This window comes from Heterodontus francisci, chromosome 10 (genome assembly GCF_036365525.1).
Source record: "Heterodontus francisci isolate sHetFra1 chromosome 10, sHetFra1.hap1, whole genome shotgun sequence".
NCBI classification, from domain to species: Eukaryota; Metazoa; Chordata; class Chondrichthyes; order Heterodontiformes; family Heterodontidae; genus Heterodontus; species Heterodontus francisci.
This window is the reverse complement of record NC_090380.1, coordinates 9,426,413-9,440,465: the sequence shown is the minus strand read 5'-3', so window position 1 is coordinate 9,440,465 and position 14,053 is coordinate 9,426,413. Positions and strand designations below refer to the sequence as shown.

The 14,053-nt window shown below is 47.5% G+C and overlaps 1 protein-coding gene across 5 annotated transcripts in view; it reads right to left on the bottom strand.

Moving 5' to 3' along the window:
• The window catches only part of LOC137374078 (MAP7 domain-containing protein 2-like), a 235,357-nt gene that overhangs the window by 56,249 nt on the left and 165,055 nt on the right, over positions 1 to 14,053 (bottom strand). For all 5 annotated transcript variants that reach the window (XM_068039827.1, XM_068039828.1, XM_068039831.1 and 2 more), the window contains 2 exons: positions 9,625 to 9,749; positions 483 to 763 (listed from right to left, as the gene is read on the bottom strand). In XM_068039827.1, the coding sequence (XP_067895928.1) occupies positions 483 to 763; positions 9,625 to 9,749 (406 nt within the window). The remainder of the gene's footprint in view (positions 1 to 482; positions 764 to 9,624; positions 9,750 to 14,053) is intronic.

Genomic DNA, 14,053 nt, shown 5'->3' with positions numbered 1-14,053 from the left:
TAGCAGAGTAAATCCTGTAGACTATCGAACCAATCCTATCGTCCCAATCATAATGGGGCACATCATTTATATTAAACAGGCCCCTAAATAAGTTCAATGCCATCTGACATACTCTCATTTTTGAAATGTAGCAATGAACAACTCTACCTTTTCCAGCCCTACAACCCTCCAACCTCTCTGCACTTCTCCAATTCTGGCCTCTTACCCCTCTCTGATTTCCATCGCTCTACCATTGGTGGCTGTGCCTTCAGCTGCCTGGTTCCTAAACCCTGGAATTCCCTCCTAAACCTCCCCACCTCACTTTCCTCCTTTAGGATTCTCCTTAAAATCTACCTCTTTGACCCAGGTTTTGTCCTTTCACTTGCCCTAATATGTGGTTCAGTGTCTAATTTTTATCTGTTAACTCTCCTGTGAAGCGCTCCAAGGTGGTTTTACTACATTAAAAGTGTTAGATAAATGCACATTGTTGTTGTTGTATTCACCTTCGCCCAGAGCTGCTTTCTTCCTTTCATGCTCCTTGACTGGAGTTGTCACTGATGGAATCTCACTTTCAGTGAGCTCTGGTGATTTTGTGTCACCTCCTGCAGCCTCCTCTGATTTCTGCCGAGCCAGATCCCCCTTCTCCTTGCTCTTTTTTCTGCTTTCTGCAATGTTATTAGACGATGGCCTTCTTCTCATAGGAGAAGACTTGCTGCTGGAAGTCGGAGATGGTGGGAATTCTTTGCCGGAGTTGGGAGAGCGAGTTCGAATCTTCGAACTGGCCCTGCAGAAAGATTAGCAAAGATTCCACAGAGCTATTAACATGTTGAATAGATATTAGACAAACTGTTACAGTGTTACTATTCTACTCAATCCATTAAGCATTGTACAAACAAACTGTAAAATACAGTTGTTTTTGTATACATATTTAAGTTGTTTCGAAGTGTGGGCTCAGGCTCAGTTGTTAGCACACTCACTCCTGGATCAGAGAGTTCAAGCCCTAATCCGGTGGCTTGACACTCCAGTGCAGTACTGAGGGAGTGCTGCACTGTTGGAGGTGCCGTCTTTCAGCTGAGACATTAAACAGAGGCTCTGTCTATCCTCTCAGGTGGATGTAAAATACCCGATAGCATTATTTGAAGAGCAGGGGAGTTCTTCCTGGTGCCCTGATTAATATTTATCCCTCAACAAACATCACAAAATAACAGATTATCTGGTCATTATCACATTCTATTTGTGGGATCTTGCTGTGCACAAATTGGCTGCAGCGTTTCCTACATTACAACAGTGACTATAATTCATTGGCTGTAAAGCGTTTTGGGACACACAGCACAACAAATGATTAATGATACTACAGATATTGGATGTGTCAGTCACCTGTACCATGTGTTGTCCAGGGGACACGAAAGGCCAGTTTTCTGCATAACTTTCAGCGTATTAGCTCCACATTCAGAGTGGACGGGTGAGCCAAGCAATTGTGCGCGATCTGATTATACCTGGACACCCCGATCCCTGAGAAATTCCCCACCCATGTGGGGCCGGGCTGCAAATACAAGGATGTATGCAAACCTGGGAGCAATGTTTCCTGTGTTTGTATCCTTAGCAATGCTGCATGCAGGAAACAGTCCTGCGGATCCCTCAACAGAAGCATCACTAGGGTTTTGAAGTCTGATGAAAATGAAAAGGCCAGGGCTTTCCTCCTGCAATCAATGGTAGAATTCCCCCTACCCCCAAAATGGAGCAATTGGAGGGAATTTTATGCTCTCCCCACAGTGGGTTTGGAGGCAGAGAGAGAATAAACTCAGGTGGGATGGTGACGGAGGGGTTTCCCGACACCATCCCGACTCTGCTGAAATTTATTCTGCAGCGGGAAGGCCTTCCCACCCTATTAGCAATTGAGCCCTTAACTGGGTAATTAACCCTCAATTAAGGGCCTCTTCCTGCCACAGCCGCAATTACTCGTGCGGCGGGCGGCCCAGTCACCACATGGGAGGCACAGCACAAAAAACCATGCAGACTGCTTCCTGGCTCGGCTCCCTCGTTCAAGGGCACTTAGTGGCTGAATGAGGGACCCAGCATTGGAAAGGGGAGGGACTGCCGAGGGCCAAACCCTGCCTTTCCTACCAACTCCCCTACAAGCCCCTCCTCCACGACTCCACACCCTGCAAGAGCCCTCCCGCCCTGACCTACCTGAGGCCTGGTTCCAGTGATGCACCTGGGCCTCTGGCAGGTGCACTTGCAGCAGCAGCCACCACCTCCACGGTGGCGCTGCAGCTGATGGCCTCTGATTGGCCGGCAGCTCTGCATGGCCACGTCTTCCAGTGACAGGGTCCTTGATCCCGTGGAAGGCCCATCACTGTCCACTTAAGTGCCTGATTGGCACTTAATTTGGCTGGCCTTCCATAGAAGAGGTGACGCGGGGGTCTCGGTGTTGGTTCCTCCCAACTTCGAGACCCCTGCCGCCAGGATAAAATTCCCCCCATTGATTTCCTTTAACATCGTGGGGGCGGCACCATTAATCTGTAGCTGGGCTGCTCGGGGATCCTCTGTGGGTGGGTGTCTCTGGGTTGACACCCATGTTGCAGACACCCACCGGAGCCTCAGCTCATCTGCCACTGAAACCCTCATCCGTTTTTACTAGCTCCAGACTCGACTATTCCAACGCAGTCCTGGGTGGCCTCCCATGTCATCCAAAGCACTGCTGCCTACATCCTCACTCAGACCAAGTCCTGCTCACATATCTGCTCACAAACCACCCCTGTGTTCGCTGACTTATGTTGGCTCCCTTTTAAGCATCGCTTCCATTTAAAATTCTCATCCTTGTTCTCAAATCTCTCCATAGTCCCTCCCCTCCCTATCTCTGTAATCTCTTCCAGCACCACTACCCTCCATGAAATCTGCACTCATCTAATTTACTAGATTTACAGAATGTTGCCAGGGCTTGAAAGTTGCAGCTATGAGGAAAGATTGGATAGGTTCGGGTTGTTTTCCTTAGAACAGAGGAGGCTGAGGGGTGACTTAATAGAGGTGTACAAAATTATGAGGGGCCTAGATAGAGTAGATAGGAAGGACCTGTTTCCCCTAGTGGAGAGGTTAATTACCAGGGGGTACAGATTTCAGGTGATTGGTAGAAGGATTAGAGGGGACATGAGGAAACACCTTTTCACCCAGAGGGTGGTGGGTGTCTGGAATTCACTGTCAGAAACAGTGGCGAAGGCAGAAACCCTCAATTCTTTTAAAAGGTACCTGGACCTGCACATGTGGTGCTGTAACTGGCAAGGCTACGGACCAGATGCTAGAAGGTGGGATGAGATTGGGTGGCTAGTTTTTTCAGCCAGCGCACACATGATGGGCTGAATGGCCTCCTTCTGTGCTGTTACTTTCCTATGGTTTCTATGGATTTTAATCACTCCACACTGGTGGCTCTGACTGGAACTGCTCATGCCCTAAGTTCTAGAATTCCCTCTCTAAACCTCTCCACCTCTTTCCTCTGTTATGATGCTCATTAAAACCTACCTCTTTGACCAGGATTTTGGTCATCTGCCCTAATAACTCCTTCTGTGTCTCAATTTTTGTTTGATAATGTTCCTGTGAAGGACCTTGGAACATCTTCCTGTGTTAAAGGTGATATATAAATACAAGTTTTTGTTATTGTTGTTGCTCCGAAACCTGGCGAAGTGGTTCAGCAAACGGGTCAGCGATGCAATCAGTGGCTGAGTGAATGTCTCATCCCAGACCAGCCCCCTTCAGCCTGATTCCACCCTCTTCATCCAGTAACCAGCCCCCTTCAGCCTGATTCCACCCTCTTCATCCAGTAACCAGCCCCCTTCAGCCTGATTCCACCCTCTTCATCCAGTAACCAGCCCCCTTCAGCCTGATTCCACCCTCTTCATCCAGTAACCAGCCCCCTTCAGCCTGATTCCACCCTCTTCATCCAGTAACCAGCCCCCTTCAGCCTGACTCCACCCTCTTCATCCAGTAACCAGCCCCCTTCAGCCTGATTCCACCCTCTTCATCCAGTAACCAGCCCCCTTCAGCCTGATTCCACACTCTTCATCCAGTAACCAGCCCCCTTCAGCCTGATTCCACCCTCTTCATCCAGTAACCAGCCCCCTTCAGCCTGATTCCACCCTCTTCATCCAGTAACCAGCCCCCTTCAGCCTGACTCCACCCTCTTCATCCAGTAACCAGCCCCCTTCAGCCTGATTCCACCCTCTTCATCCAGTAACCAGCCCCCTTCAGCCTGATTCCACACTCTTCATCCAGTAACCAGCCCCCTTCAGCCTGATTCCACCCTCTTCATCCAGTAACCAGCCCCCTTCAGCCTGATTCCACCCTCTTCATCCAGTAACCAGCCCCCTTCAGCCTGATTCCACCCTCTTCATCCAGTAACCAGCCCCCTTCAGCCTGACTCCACCCTCTTCATCCAGTAACCAGCCCCCTTCAGCCTGACTCCACCCTCTTCAGCCTCCAGCCAAGGACCACCATCAACCTGAACGATGCCCATGCCACCTGGGCCCTGCAGCTATACTGGGGTCACCCTTGCACTGGGTGCTGAAACACTACCCAGTACACCCTCCTCTCATGCCCCTCTCCAAAGAGCAGACAGGAGAAATAACTCCTCAAGGGGGCATCAATCCAAAATAAACAGTTGACCTACTCCTCAGTGAAAACCCTCACTGCACAGCTGCCGAATACAGCAACACCAGCCATTGAGTCATAGGGTTATACAGCACAGAAACAGGCCCTTCAGCCCATTGTGTCTGTGCTGGCCATCAAGCACCTATCTATTCTAATCCAATTTTCCAGCACTTGACCCATAGCCTTGCATGCTATGGTGTTTCAAGTGCTCATCTAAATACTTGTTAAATGTTGTGATGGTTCTTGCCTCTACCACCCCTTCAGGCAGTGCGTTCCAGATTCCAACCACCCTCTTGGTGAAAATTCTTTTTCCTCAAATCCCCGCTAAACCTCCTGCACCTTACCTTAAATCTATGCCCACTGGTTATTGACACCTCCGCTAAGGGAAAAAGTTTTCTTCCTATCTACCCTCCTCAGTTTTGTACATCTCAATCATGTCCCCCCTCAGCCTTCTCTGCTCTAAGGAAAACAACCCTAGCCTTTTCAGTCTCTCTTCATAACTGAAATGCTCCAGCCCAGGGAACATCCTGGTGAATCTCCTCTGCACCCTCTCCAGTGCAATCACATCCTTCCTATAGTGTGGTGACCAGAACTGTACACAGTACTCCAGCTGTGGCCCAACTAGCGTTTTATACAGCTCCATCATAACCTCCCTGCTCTTATATTCTATGCCTCGTCTAATAAAGGCAAGTATCCCATATGCTTTCCTAACAACCTTATCTACCTGTGCTGCTGCCTTCAGTGATCTATGGACAAGTATATCAAGGCCCCTCTGACCTTCTGTACTTCCGAGGGTCCTACCATCCATTGTATGGCATCCCAAAATGCATCACCTCACAATTCTCAGATTAAATTCCATTTGCCACTGCTTCGCCCATCTTACCAGCCCATCTATATCATCCTGTAATCTAAGGATTTCCTCCTCAATATTTACGACACCACCAATTTTCGTGTCATCTGCAAACTTTCTGATCATACCTCCTATATTCAAGTCTAAATCATGAATGTACACTACAAACAGCAAGGAACCCAGCACCGATCCCTGTGGGTACACCACTGGTCATGGGCTTCCACTCGCAAAAACAACCCTCGACCATCACCCTCTGCCTCCTGCCACTAAGCCAATTTTGGATTCAATTTGCCAAATTGCCCTGGAACCCATGGGCTCTTACCTTCTTGACCAATCTCCAATGCGGGACCTTATCAAAAGCCTTACTGAGGTCCATGTAGACTACATCAGCTGCTTTTCCCTCATCTACACATCTAGTCACCGCCTCGAAAAATTCAATCAAGTTAGTTAGACATGATCTCCCCCTGACAAAGCCATGCTGACTATCCCTGATTAATCCCTGCCTCTCCAAGTGGAGATTAATCCTGTCTCTCAGAATTTTTTCCAATAGTTTCCCTACCACTGATGTTAGACTCACCCGCCTATAATTACCTGGTTTATCCCTGCTACCCTTCTTAAATAATGGTACCACATTCGCTGTCCTCCAGTCCTCTGGCACCTCTCCTGTGGCCAGAGACGATGTGAAAATTTGTGTCAGAGCCTCTGCTATCTCCTCCCTTGCCTCACTTAACAGTCTGGGTACATCTCATCTGGAGCTTTATCCACTTTTAAGCCCTTTAAAACAGGTAATACCTTCTCCCTTTCAATGCTAATTTGTTCAAATATATCACAATCCCACTCCATGATCTCTACACCTACATCGTCCTTCTCCACAGTGAACACAGATGAAAAGTAATAATTTAAAACCTCACCTATGTCCTCCGGCTCCACACAGATTGCCACTTTGGTCCCTAATGGGCCCTACTCTTTCCCTGGTTATCCTCTTGCCCTTAATATACTTATAAAATGCCTTGGGATTTTCCTTTATCTTGCCTGCCAATGTTTTTTCATGTCCCCTCTTCACTCTCCTAATTACTTTTTTAAGTACCCCCCTACACTTTCTGTACTCCTCTAATGCCTCCGCTGTTTTCAGTGCTCTGAATCTGTCATAAGCCTCCTTTTTTTTCCTGATCCAATCCTCTATATCCCCTTGACATCCAGGGTTCCCTGGACTGGTTGGTCCTACCCTTCACCTTTACGGGAACATGTTGGTCCTGAGCTCTCACTATTTCCTTTTTGAATGACTCCCACTGGTCTGATGTAGACTTTCTTACTAGTAGCTGCTCCCAGTCCACTTTGGCCAGATCCTGTTTTAGCATATTGAAATCGCCTTCCCCCAATTCAATACCTTTATTTCCGATCCCTCTTTGTCCTTTTCCATAACAACCTTAAATCTTACAGAATTATGGTCACTATCACTGAACTGCTCCCCCACTGACACTTCTACCACTTGTCTGGCTTCGTTCCCTAGGATTAGGTCCAGTACCGCCCCTTCTCTTGTAGGACTTTCTACGTACTGGCTCAAAAAGCTCTCCTGTATGCACTTTAAGAATTCTGCCCCCTTTAAGCCTTTTGCTCTAAGATTATCCCAGTTAATATTGGGGAAGTTGAAATCACCTACTATTATTATCCTATTATTTTTACACCTCTGAGATTTGCCTGCACATCTGCTCCTCTATCTCTCCCTGACTGTTTGGAGGCCTGTAGTACACACCCAGCCAAGTGACTGCCCCCTTTTTGTTTTTAAGTTCTACCCATATGGCCTCATTTGAGGAACCTTGTCAGATATCATCCCTCCTTACTGCAGTAATTGTCTCCTTGATCAACAGTGCAATGCCACCTCCTCTTTTACACCCTCCCCTGTCACGCCTGAAGATTCTATACCCTGGAATATTGAGCTGCCAGTCCTGCCCTTCCCTCAACCATGTCTCTGTGATAGCAATAATATCATATTTCCATGTGTTAATCAACGCCCTCAATTCATCTGCCTTACTAGTAAGACTCCTTGCATTAAAATAGATGCAATCCAGCCTTGCATTATTTGCTTGTGCCTTAACAGGTCTATATTTGCTCTGTCTTCCAGACTGACTTAGTTTCTCTTCTATATTTTGACTGTACATCACCCCCTACTGTACCTCCACTCTGTATCCATCCCCCTGCCAAATTCGTTTAAACCCCCCTCCCCCCAACAGCACTAGCAAACCTCCCAGCAAGGTTGTTGGTCCCGTTCTGGTTCAGATGCAACCCGTCCAACTGGTAAGGATCCCACCTTTGCCAGAAACAGACCCAGTGATCCAGGAACCTAAAGCCCTCCCTCCTGCACCATTTCCTCTGCCACGCATTCATCTGCTCTATCCTCCTATTCCTATACTCACTAGCACGTGGCACCGGGAGTAATCCAGAGATTTCAATCTTTGAGGTCCTGCTTTTTAATCTGTTACCTAGCTCCCTAAATTCATCTCTCTTTTTACCTATGTCGTTGGTACCAATGTGTACCATGGCCTCTGACTGTTCAACCTCTCCATTCAGAATGTCCTGCAGTCGCTCCTTGACATCCTTGACCCTAACACCAGGGATGCAACATACCATCTTGGAGTCATGTTTGCAGCCACAGAAACGCCTATCTGTACCCCTTACAATAGAATCGTTATAGCTCTCCCACTCTTTTTCCTCCCTTCATGTGCAGCTGAGCCACCCATGGTGCCACAGACATGGCTCTTGCTGCATTCCCCCGAGAAACGATCTCCCCCAACAGTATTCAAAGAGGAATATCTGTTGGAGAGGGAGATGGACCCAGGGGACTCCTGCACTACCTGCCTAGTTCTTCTACTCTGCCTGGCAGTTACATTCCCTTTCTGCCTGGCAGTCTTTACCTGCGGTGTGACCATCAACCTGAACGATGCCCATGCCACCTGGGCCCTGCAGCTATACTGGGGTCACCCTTGCACTGGGTGCTGAAACACTACCCAGTACACCCCCCTCTCATGCCTATCCACGATGATCTCAGCCTCGCGGATGCTCCACAGTGTCTCCAGCTGCTGCTCCAGATCCCAAACGAGGATTTCGAGTAGCTGCAGCTGGAGATACTTCCTACATGTGTTCACCCTGGACACTGGAAGTGTCCCTGAATTCCCACATTGCACAGGAGGAGTACTCTATGCGGTCGAGCTGCCCTGCCATGACTTACCCTTAATTTACTCCCTTAAATTACATAAAAATTAGAGATTATTTACACTAGGGACCTTGATTCCCTAAAAAAACACTGCTTACTATATATAAAAAAACTGTAGACCTTACCTTTCTCTTTACTTTAGTTACTAACCCAGCTATTTACTGATACTTCCTAACAGCAGTTACTCACCAACCAATCACCTTGCAGCTTTCCTGTGACGTCACTGCTGGAATTTGCCACCCTTTCGAAGCTGCTGAGGCTCTTACCCGTGACGTCTGTGTGCTACTCGAAAAATTCAGAGGGGCCCATAAAATCAGCTTCAATTGCCTCCTTAATCATCTAAATTTCCTTTAACTTGCTCATTTTTGAAAGGTGAGTGGAGTCCCCATGTGACTTGCTGTCCGCCACTCGTGAAATTGCATCCCAGCGTGATGATGCCAGGGGCCCAACTGACACCATCTCATGTGATCTTATGGCACCACACCCCACCCCCCCCATTCCAAAGCCCCCCACCTCCCACCTCCAGCACTGTCAGCTTTTTCCCTGTTAAATCCCAGCCATCATCTGTATATGAGCTTTCCTCTCCACTACAACACTGATCTTCCATGCCTAATGGCATCTGAGGCAGCCCATTTCTCTCATTGCTTTTACACCCAGCAGATCGTGCTCTGGGCACTTCCGACAACAAGTTGCTTTTCACGTTGACAGGTTGCGACCATGGCTTGGGAGGACTGTGTAGATGGGATGGAGGTGGGTTGTCATTCCACTCCCACCAGATGCGAGTCATCCAATGGATGTCATCCCAGGATCCAGAGATCGGAACGCTTGACTCCACTCACTGGGGCTCTCTGGATTGGAGCTCGAATCCATAAACCTGCGACTCAGAGCTGTGAATTCTACCACTGTCACACATTGATCTTTGGCCAATATATATGCAACTCACTTCATTGCAGGTGAAGATGACCTTTTGGACATGCTTGCTGGAGACTGAGATCTTCTGAGTGTAGACGTCACACTCGACACCGACCCAGGGGATGGCTGCCTCTTTTCCTTTTTCACTTTCTCTGTCTAAAAGAAATAATTTTTGTTTTCTATGGAATCCAGATAAATTAAAACATTAGTAAAGCTAAAACAAAGAGTTTATCACGTGCACATTGCAGTTATTTTCTGAAGCTTCTGTCCCCATTCAAAAGCATTGTTTAAAGCCACTGATTCCAGTGTAGGTTCATTGTTGAACACCAGCCTTCATGGAATGTATTTAAAAGTGAATTTAGATTTGGGTCAGGTGTAAATAATCTGCCTGGAATCTTTAATTTTCTTCAGACCAGTTTTCAATTTATTTTCCCACTCTCTGCGTAACTTTGGAAATGTGTTAAGTTCTGGTGATGCAAGAAGGGTTAAGCTCAAAGGCAAATGCGGCAGAGTGAAGATTGGTTCAATGATGCACGTGCTCAATTATCTCCCACATGGGGAGAAGCTAAATGTAGTCAAGGCAATGAAAACAATGAAGGAAGAAAGCCTGCAGTATCATTCCATGGTACACCACCGAGCACCCGTCAGTAATCCCCATGTCATCTTTCTTGACCCCTCCACTGCCTATTAACAGTCACACAGCTTGCCGATATCCATGGATGAGTAGAAATTTCCTTCAACCAAACATTGAGAAGACTGAAGCCATAGTCTTCAGTACCCATCAAAATATCCAATCCCTCACTACCGACTCCATCCCTCTTCCTGGCAACTGTCTGAGGTTGCACCAGACTATTTGCAACCATGGTGTCATCTTTGACCCCAAGTTGAGTTGACAACCACACATTCCGCCTATTTCCACCTCCAGAACATCATCCGACTTCTCCCCGCTTCAGCTCACCTGCTGCTGAAACCCTCACCCATGCCCCAGAGGGCTGCGGAGGCTCAGTCATTGAGTATATTCCAGACAGAGATCGATAGATTTCTAGATATTAAAGATATCAAGGGATATGGGGATAGTGTGGGAAAATAGGACTGAGGTAGAAGATCAGCCATGATCTAGTCGAATGGCAGAGCAACCCGAGGAGCTGAATGGCCTGCATCTGCTCCTATTTCCTATGCCTCTTACCTCTAGACTTGACTATTGCAATGCACTCCTGGCCAGCCTGCCACATTCTATCCTCCTCAAACCTCATCACATCTCTGCTGCCTATGTCCTTACACCAGGTCCTGTTCACTTTCAAAATTAAAATTAAAATTTTAAAATTCTCATCCTTGTTTCAAATCTCTCCATGGCCTCGCCCCTCCCTATCTCTGTAACCTCCTCCAGCCCCACTACCCTCCGAGAAATCTGCACTCATCTAACTCTGGCCTTTTGAGTATCCCCGATTTTAATTGCTCCTCCACTGATGGCCGTGCCTTCAGTTGCCTCGGCCCTAATCTCTGGAATATCCTCCTGAAACTTTCTGCCTCTCCACCTCACTTTCCTCCTTTAAGTTACTCCTTAAAACCTACCTCTTTGACCAAGCTTTTGTCATCTCTCCTGGTATCTCTATACGTGGTTCCGTGTCAAATTTTGTCTGGTTATACTCCTACGAAGCACCTTGGGACATATTACTGCATTAGAGGCACGACATAAATACAAGTTGTTGTTTACAGTCTGGATGCTGGCCGTCAACAACCCACCTTCCACACATAGTCTCCTTTCAGCAGCGGTCATTGGATAGTGATTGGGAACAGAATCCCAGCCAATTGTCACAGAGATACTGAGGCCATTTGCAGCACCCCATAGGTGCCCTGGAGGAGGTGAGTTAACCCAACACACACCAAGAGTCAAATTGCAGACCTTCTGATCTCCATCGCTTAATACAACACCAAGCAGTGTTTTTACTCAGTGGGGTTTCTGGGGTGCTATTCCATGGAGATATCTATACTCACAATCTCAAATATTACCACTCAGAGCAGGATTGAATATTTGGCTGTAGTGATATTTCGAACTGAACTGGCGGCAGTTCCACTATTGGTTGCTTTGAGGAACAACACATCCAAGGTTGCGCAAAGTAAGGCAAATGTGACAGGTGTAAATGAAAACTCACTGCAGGGTTGACAGAAGATTGGTCAAAGTATTTCACCGCAGACCATCAGTAAAACTATAATATTCCGTACAGGGTACTCCAGTTGCTGTTGGCATCAGGCAAATCCAACATTCCAATTGTGTTGACGTAATAACAAAGTGTGTTGATGTCAATAGCAAATTGCCCAGAATCTGCTGCTAACGTTACTTTTAATTCTGGGAAAACTAACTAGCTGCTCATAATAAAAAGAATCACACAACGAAAAGCAGTCATCTGTCAACCAGCACCACAGTGCGGTGCACACCAGTCATCAAACTGCACTGAGCATTGAACAGAAACAGCATCACAATAGAAGCTGACCTCACATAGCACTGGGACATGACATCATGTGCAGTCCTCAGGTGAAATAGGGTGAGAGGATGTTTGGACAAGGGTTTGCAAATTTAATTCAGCCCCCATATTGAAGTATTTATGTTTAGATTTCCATTGTAACTTACTATTGCGAATAGGAGCTGCTGAGAATTTATTTTTTATTCATTCATGGGATGTGGGTGTCGCTGGCCAGGCCAGCATTTATTGCCCATCCCTAATTGCCCTTGAGAAGGTGATGGTGAGCTGCCTTCTTGAACTGCTGCAGTCCATGTGGGGTAGGTACACCCACAGTGCTGTTAGGAAGGGAGATCCAGGATTTTGACCCAGTGACAGTGAAGGAACGGCGATACAGTTCCAAGTCAGGATGGTGTGTGACTTGGAGGGGAAATTGCAGGTGGTGGTGTTCCCATGTATTTGCTGCCCTTGTCCTTCTAGTTGGTAGAGGTCGCGGGTTTAGAGATACAGCACTGAAACAGGCCCTTCGGCCCACAGAGTCTGTGCCGACCAACAACCACCTATTTATACTAACCCTTCAGTAATCCCATATTCCCTACCACCCACCTACACTAGGGACAATTTACAATAGCCAATTTACCTATCAACCTGCAAGTCTTTGACTGTGGGAAAAAAACCGGAGCACCCTGCGAAAACCCACACGGTCACAGGAAGAACTTGCAAACTCCGCACAGGAAGTACCCAGAATCAAACCCGGGTCCCTGGAGCTGTAAAGCTGCGGTGCTAACCACTGCGCCACTGTGCCGCCCTTCAGAATTTTGTCCCCTCTGTGCCCTTCACACTGTTTGCATCCCAGTAGCTATTGGTGTAGTTGAAATCCCCAACTATTACCACCCTATAGTTTAAGCACTCAGAAATTTGCCTACATATTTGTTCGGTTTGGAAGGTGCTGTCCAAGGAGCCTTGGTGCGTTGCTGCAGTGCATCTTGTAGATGGCACACACTGCTGCCACTGTGCGTCGGTGGTAAAGGGAGTGAATGTTTGTGGATGGGGTGACAATCAAGCGGGCTGGATGGTGTCGAGCTTCTTGAGTGTTGTTGGAACTGCACCCATCCAGGCAAGTGGAGAGTATTCCATCACCCTCCTGACTTGTGCCTTGTAGATGGTGGACAGGCTTTGGGGAGTCAGGAGGTGGGTTATTCACCGCAGGATTCCTAGCCTCTGACCTGCTCTTGTAGCCACAGTATTTATATGGCTACTCCAGTTCAGTTTCTGGTCAATGGCAGCCCCTAGGATATTGATAGTGGGCGATTCAGCAATGGTAATGTCATTGAATGTCAAGGGGAGATGGTGAGATTCTCTCTTGTTGGAGATGGTCATTGCCTGGCACTTGTGTGGCGCAAATGTTACTTGCCACTTATCAGCCCAAGTCTGGATATTGTCCAGGTCTGGCTGTATTTCTACACGGACTGCTTCAGTATTTGAGGAGTTGCGAATGGTGCTGAACATTGTGCAATCATCAGCGAACATCCCCACTTCTGACCTTATGATTGAAGGAAGGTCATTGATGAAGCAGCTGAAGATGGTTGGGCCTAGGACACTACCCTGAAGAATTCCTGCAGTGATGTCCTGGAGCTCAGATGATTGACCTCCAACAACCAGAGCCATCTTCCTTTGTGCTCGGTATGACTCTAACCCCCTGATTCCCATTGACCTCAGTTTTGCTAGGGCTCCTTGATGCCATACTCAGTCAAATGCTGCCTTGATGTCAAGGGTAGTCACGCTCACCTCACCTCTTGAGTTCAGCTCTTTTGTCCATGTTTGAACCAAGGCTGTAATGAGGTCAGGTACTGAGTGGCCCTGGCGGAACCCAAACTGGGTATCACTGAGCAGGTTATTGCGAAGCAAGTGCTGCTTGATGGCAATGTTGATGACACCTTCCATCACTTTACTGATGATTGAGAGTAGACTGATGGGGCGGTAATTGGCCGGTTTGGACTT